The following is a 7,093-nucleotide window of genomic DNA, read 5'->3' as shown; positions in this document are numbered from 1 at the left end:
GTGACGCAGCGAGGTGAATGTCACGCAAACTTATGCCGATTTGTTGATATTGAAGCCAAGTTAGTAATGCTTGTGCTGGCGCAAGGTATAGGATGGGGGCAAGCGGACAGCCTTGCCTGACGCCAGCCGCTATAAGAACCCAGTACGAAAGGTAACCATTGACAATCGCCGCTGATTGCGTACTAGTATGCAGACGTCGAACCCAAGCAATAAAGCCCACACCTACACCCAATTCATCCAGACACGCGAACAGAAAGTCTCTATCTAGGGTATCGTAGGCTTTGTAGAAGTCAAGGAAAGCTGCCACACAAGTACGGCGCTCCATACGGAGAAGCGCGGGCAGCAGTTGTAAAAGGAGCACACTATCCGCGATTCGCCTGCCCGTGAGGAAGGCTGTCTGCTCCGTGTCTATGACGCGGTTAAACAGCGGCAATAGGCGTTGCTTGAGAACACGTGCGAGAGTGCGATAGTCTGTACCAAGCAGCGTAATGGGTCTATAATTTCCCGGCACCGTAGGGTCATCCGCTTTAAAAAAAGAGGAAATAATGCCGTCCAGAAAGCCAGTCGGGACCCTATCTAGTTCCCCCATCCGCGAGGCAAAATTCGCTCCTGGCTTTGGGGACGAAGTACGGAGGGTCTATTCGGCAGAGTACGACCGGACACATTTGTGCGAGGGGCTGCTTAACAACTATCGAGAAAACGTAACATGCCCCCCTGCTTAACACAAGCATCGGCCTCGATGCGATCGAAAGTACAAACTAAGGGTGCATTTCCAGTGCGGATTAAGGCCAGGGATTAACCCTCTGTCCTCCATCGATACTTGCTCAAACGGCTAAGTTGTTGGCAAACTTACCTCGCCTTTTCAACCTTTGGTTCCCTTATGGAACAAAACTATGTGGTAAGCTCGTACCAAGGAATTCCGTGCCCTAATCCCTGGCCTTAATCCGCACTGGAAATGCACCCTAAGCTAAGTCGTGCGCCGCTCCGATTCCCTGAACGAAATCGGTACCAGGCTAACGAGGGGAAGGCAAAAGGGAACCGGAGTCAAGGCAAAACCTTCCCCGCACTGGATACCGGCCTAAATAAGGCGCACGACACCTATACCGGCCGGTCTAAGGAACCGGTATATAACCTAACGAACGTGCCCAAAACATCTACAAGAGTACGCAAACCATAAGCCTAAGGCACAGAAAAGCAGACTCGGTGGATGATAAAAAAACAAGAAAACGCGAAAGTACACGACATGCAATACACAGCAACCCGAAAAGAACAGAAGTCAAGACACGACTCGCGCAAAACAGATGCGAAATAAGCCAAAACTGAAACACACAGGACATGATCCACACACTACACACAGCCTACGCGTAGCGCTAGGTTGTCACGAAAAGCACTATCCGTGGGGTGTGTTCCGGAAACTTCGCTCTGAACCAAGCATAGCGGTCTGACAGCTTAAACCCTAACACTCCCTCCACCGGGAACCCTTAGGCTCATGGTCTCTCACCATGTTCGCACTTTGGAAACGCCCTAGCAAATTCTGGACCGATCGTACAGTTCAGTACCAGTGGCAACGACCTAATAACCAACCGGCCGTGCCAATACCGCATTGCGCTCGCGCCTAGCAACCTCCTCGTGCTCCATTCGCTCACGCTGGGCCTCGACAACAGCATGATCAAGCCGAACTGGTGCAAATCCAGCTCGGTCGCTCACCGGAGCGTTTGGTGCTAGCGGTTTCATCCCGCATTGAAGCAGGGTTGCCTGTCTTGCACGTTTTCCAGCGTTGTTCATGTCCTAAGTTTATGACTATATTTTATGTATTTAAGAGCTGATTTCCGCCTTGAAATCCTAGTTTTTGCGAAGTTTGATCGACCGGCTTCGGAGGGTACGATATTTCGGGGCTGCGGTCCCTTGGGATACCTTCGAATTTGTACGTGCTACATATTCGTGGTGCCTCCCTAATTATTGTAGCACGAACTATAAGTAGCACTACGGTAGCCGAAATAGCGCGTGACTGAAGCAAAAATTCCACGACGCGCCTCCGCGGAACGAGAAAACTTGAGCACTCGCCCTTGGCGAAAGACAAGGCGCAAGTACCAGCATGCACCCCATCTTGACTTGCGGCTCTCTCGGGTGACACTCCTTGGCCAGTGCCAGTATCATGGAGATGCCCGGAGGGCCTGCACATCTAGCCCCTTCCACAACGTCTACGCCCCAAAACGTTTCTTGAGGGGCAAGCCCCCCAAACCCCCGAAAACGTCCACGATCCCCCCATTTTGCCCCCAAAACCGTCTGTGTCCCGTAGAAGTGTGCCTCCCGAAACGCAAAAGCTTCTAAGTTTTCGGGCGATTTTTAGGGCAAATTTCTACGGCGTAGAAGGCAGGAAGATACTGGCACTGACCTTGGCGCAGACACGCACCCCTGCATGCCTGTCACGCTGGACCGGCTTCGTGCACGCGGCGTGTCCTAGCTGTCGAGGCGCCGGCGCCGGCGAGGTATGGGTAGCCTTATCAAAAAATCGGCCTGTTCCTTGCTAATAGCCGAGGCCAATGCGCAGTGAGCCCATGCAGCGTGTTTTGCGTCATGATTTCTCTCCCTTGTAGTTGCAAACGGTCACATTTAGCCGCTAGCCGGGCTGCTTCCTCTTGGTTGCTAGCGAACACAAGCCTCTCACACTCCTATACGTTCGCACGCATGCCAAAGCACGTGCAGAAGCCGGAGGCTGACTGCAACACTGCACTTGTCAAGGGCTAACTGCTTCAGTATGCGCCTAGGATCAGGCTGAGAGACAGTGGGTTCAAGCTGCTCTCTCCCCTTTATCCTCACGACCGCCCATACGACGCGCGCCCAAAACACGCACCATGCACAGAGCTGTGCCTGATGGCCACTTTCCCCCTAGCGTGCGACACAATGTGTGCATCGCGGCGTCACACTGCGAGCATCAAGTGGCTCACGAAACGGGATGGGATATGCTGCAGTGGCCGCCAGGCACACAAAAGCGCAAGCTGCACACGTGGGGTCCCGACAGCTTTTTCGCACCGCCTGCACTATCCTTGCGAACGCGATGCTGCTGGCCGCTGGGCGCGGCGCCGGCGGGTCGACAGCCCAGGAGCCGCCGTTAAGCATTTTCTGAGTGCGGCTGAACCTCGGGCCTTCGTGGCGGCGCGTTACAAGGCGGCAGCAGTGCTGCTGGGCCCCGACGGCTGCTACTGCAAGTGTTGCACCAAGGCCGCCAGGTACAGGCATGGCATGTGCGGCACGTGCTACGAGTGGGAGGGCCGGCGCAAGTAGTGCGCAACTGTGTGCGTGTTAAATGCTGTCGCTTGAGAGCCCACGGGACGAGGCACGTTTGCTGCCTCGGATGCGACATTGCTCCGACGGCGGATGTTGTTTTGAGGGCGCTCGGATTCGACCTGGCTGCCGTGCAAGCGAGCAGAGTACCGGTGAAGCCACTCAGGCCTAGTTGCCCTCGTAACCATGCACCACTGCATGGTGCACTGTGCCACTTCTCACGCCTTGCCGGCGCTGGATTGGGAACTTGCCGGTGATCACTTGCGTGCTGGCGCAGCCCATGTTCTCCTTCAGCGTGCAGGCCGCTTGCGTGCCGGACTCAGACTGAGCCGCGCTCAGCCATACAACCTGAGTAGCCCAGCGACTGACCCAGCTTGCCACATCACAGGCACGCAGCATCCGTGCCTTCCTCTCGCGGCTGTTAGAGATGCTAAAGCGCTGCAGGGTAATGGGCTAGTGGTGATGCCAGTAAGTGCTGGTGGTCTGCGGACGGTGGGCTTGGGCTGGGATAGATGTGCTCCATGTTAGGTGTACGACCGTTGGGCTGTGGTGCAGCGCTGCCGGCCTGCCAAACATGCAACGTCTGGAATCCTTTAACTCCTTAATACCCACCTCGACTGGATTTCAGCATGGCGTGGGTTGCCACGGCCTCTGCAACTGGATATTGGGTCAACTGGGTACTGGCCCGCCAAGCATGCGCGTTACCAACCTCCAGAGCCCTCCAAAGCCCTCCCTCCAGAGCCCTCAGAGCCCTCCAAAGCCCTCCCTCCAGAGCCCTCAGAGCCCTCCAAAGCCCTCCCTCCAGAGCCCTCCAAAGCCCTCCCTCCAGAGCCCTCCAAAGCCCTCCCTCCAAAGCCCTCCCTCCAGAGCCCTCAGAGCCCTCCAAAGCCCTCCCTCCAGAGCCCTCCAAAGCCCTCCCTCCAGAGCCCTCAGAGCCCTCCAAAGCCCTCCAGATAGAGCCCTCAGAGCCCTCCAGAGCCCTCCAGATAGAGCCCTTCAGAGGCTGAGCGGCTCTGAAACAGCCTGTGTCAGGAATGGCAGACCACCCTCAATGCAGTTGGAAGCCACTTTCTAGCTCTGGCTGCCTGCGAAGCAGCTGCAGGAGGAACTGAGCCCCGATGCCTACTGTAAATTCAGGAAGGACTAGAAGGACGTGACATAAATTCTCAACTCTGGGCACGCACACACGCAAGCATGGCGACAGGTCAGAATATTGCAGCGCTCGGCTGCTTTGTGCAAGGGGCTGACGCAACGTGTGTGTGGTTACAAGGTGGTGCGCACTTCTCGTGCCTTGCTTCCTGCCTCGTGAAAACCGAAGGCCCGGGCCGGGGTTACCCTTATGACGCCTAACTAACTTCGGTTGTTCAGCTCTCTTGGCCGGCCCTCGCAAGGGGCACATTCCTGCTCCTAAGCAACGGGCGTGCAGCTGGATCTGGATGGATCGGCTCGACTATTACACGAACCAGCTGGTTGCCGCCTCGCAGTCGCTGACCCTTCCAGCCAGGATCCGCATCACTACGTCAGCCGACGGGGCCTTCAACTTTGGGTTTGGCAATGTCTACCTGCGCCAGGTGATCCTCACGTCTCCGACTGTCGCAACCTTGGTGTTTGGGCAACCTGACTGACACCCCAACACCGCAAACACAGCATTCCAGACTGTTGCACTGCAGAACGGATACACCACCAACCAGTACATGCTGGAGTGCCGAGCATGTTCATGACTCCTGACAACCAGTGGGCAGTACTGCAGCTGCCCTGCCCATCTTCGGATGAGTCCTACTTTGATAACTTTCCGTTCCGCCAGCGCATTGGCGACAGTGGACTTACCGAGACGAATTCGCAGACCCAAACCCCATTGACCGCCAGCTCTACCCGCACTTCAAGACGCGCGCGGGGGCGTGGCAGTAACTCCGGGAGTTAGGGCGCGACCGATCAGTACAGCGCGCGCTGGGGTCCGAACTTTACGCTCAGTGAAAAGGAACCAATTGTAAGTTATTTTAGCGATCGCTTCATTGGCGGTATCGCGACTATTCACGTCATATTTCGGCTGAGTTTCGGCTGGGTTTCTGCTGAGTTTTCTCCGAGTTTCGACTGAGTTTCCGTTGAGTTTCTGTGCCCCACTCCTTTCGCCCCACAGCGCGGCGCCGCCCCCCGCCGCGCCAGTTTCAGTGCAGCCCGTTTGAGTCCCCGTGTGCAGCACTCGCGGCGGGGGCCGGTTGGCGCCGCCCCCCGCCACGCCGGTCAGCAGCAGTCGCGTGTGCCCCGTGTGCGTGCAGCCCAGATGCAGCCTATGGGAAGGCGCAGCCCCATGCATCCCAACTGAGTTTACACGCAGCTCACACAAGGCTTCCCAACCAGTGCCGCGCACAACTGTGAGCCCCCAGCCGCGCCGCGCGCCAACAGCCAGCTTCTCAGCTCCCCCACTTTATAAAAACGCCCCCGAATATCAAACGTGCTTCCAGTCGGCCGCGTGCACAGCTACCCGCTCCCAGTCGCGTGCCGTGCCAACCGTCAGCTCACCCTCAGCCCCCTGCGCAGCTACCCTGCTCCCAGTGGCGCGTGCCGCGCCAACCGCCAGCGCAGCTCCCCATGTCACCCGTTAGCAGTTGGGTGCAGTACCGTTGTGGATCCGATCATTTTGGAAGTTCGTTGGGAGTTGGCGCTGTTGCCGCCACGCTGCCGGCGTACACAGTGCTCCTATGCTGCTTCTGTGTGTCTGTGTGTCTGTGTGTCTGTATGTCTGTGTGTCTGTATGTCTGTGTGTCTGTGTGTCTGTGTGTCTGTGTGTCTGTGTGTCTGTGTGTCTGTGTGTCTGTGTGTCTGTGTGTCTGTGTGTCTGTGTGTGTGTGTGTCTGTGTGTGTCTGTGTGTGTCTGTGTGTGTCTGTGTGTGTCTGTGTGTGTCTGTGTGTGTCTGTGTGTGTCTGTGTGTGTCTGTGTGTGCCTGTGTGTGCCTGTGTGTGCCTGTGTGTGTCTGTGTGTGTGCAACGGACCAAACGTAATATCTCGCCCGGCTGAAACGCGTTATTGGTAATATGCTGCATTCTCTATTGCAAGAGAATTGGTAATATGCTGCATTCTCTATTGCAAGGTATCTTGCCTGTAGCCAACAAAAATCGTATGCGCACAAACAACTTTGGCTGCCCATGGTCATATCAACGCCTCTCGTCCTTAAATTTTATCTCAAAAAGGTGCCGTGTATCTCATTATTGAATTCAGAGATGACGGCGTATGATAACTCGAACACCCAGCTTGCGTTACCATTTGCCCGGATACAACAGATGTGTTTTGAAACTCCATGGCCCAAATCACCCGGCACAGCGCGCTGCGAACAGTTTTCACCTATTCTAGGTAATTATTACAATAGGCAACGTCCTTCCGCAACTCCACCTTGGAAGGCAAGCTGACACAGACCACACCAAGTTTGCACGCCGGTACAGCAGGTCGCCAAGTACAAGCAGCCGGGCGCATTTGCAGGATAGCGGTACCACCCACCCGGGAGCTTAATCCTCATGTTGGGCAGCTGGTTCTGTTGTTGTCGAAGGGTCACGTTCATGCCCTTCAACTAGGTATAAACATTTCGGTGGCCGCCTTGCCCATGAACTACTACGCGAAGGCAACTTATCATGCATGAATACCATATGAATAATCCAGGTCAAAAGTTAACCGTATGAATTTGCGTACAGTAACACTACTGCGGTTTGTCAACCGTTTTGCCGTTGGCGCCACGCGACATGCGGACACGCCAAACAAGCACAATTACCACTTGTGTAAAAATTGTATTTACTGTATACAGGACCTCACTCCTCT

General features: G+C 55.6%; 1 protein-coding gene across 1 annotated transcript in view; it reads right to left on the bottom strand.

Annotated features, from left to right (window-relative positions):
• VOLCADRAFT_105837 (uncharacterized protein) overlaps positions 1-6,839 on the bottom strand; it is a gene marked incomplete at its 5' end in the record, with an annotated part of 8,625 nt that extends 1,786 nt beyond the window's left edge. Inside the window, 5 exons of the mRNA XM_002953111.1 lie at positions 2,414-2,464; positions 2,855-2,926; positions 3,034-3,203; positions 3,898-4,308; positions 6,779-6,839. Of these exons, the coding sequence (XP_002953157.1) occupies positions 2,414-2,464; positions 2,855-2,926; positions 3,034-3,203; positions 3,898-4,308; positions 6,779-6,839 (765 nt within the window). The remainder of the gene's footprint in view (positions 1-2,413; positions 2,465-2,854; positions 2,927-3,033; positions 3,204-3,897; positions 4,309-6,778) is intronic.
• Positions 6,840-7,093: the final 254 nt, after the last annotated feature.

Source organism: Volvox carteri (assembly GCF_000143455.1).
Source record: "Volvox carteri f. nagariensis unplaced genomic scaffold VOLCAscaffold_34, whole genome shotgun sequence".
In the NCBI taxonomy this organism is placed as follows: domain Eukaryota; kingdom Viridiplantae; phylum Chlorophyta; class Chlorophyceae; order Chlamydomonadales; family Volvocaceae; genus Volvox; species Volvox carteri.
This window is presented reverse-complemented; position numbering and strand designations above follow the sequence as displayed.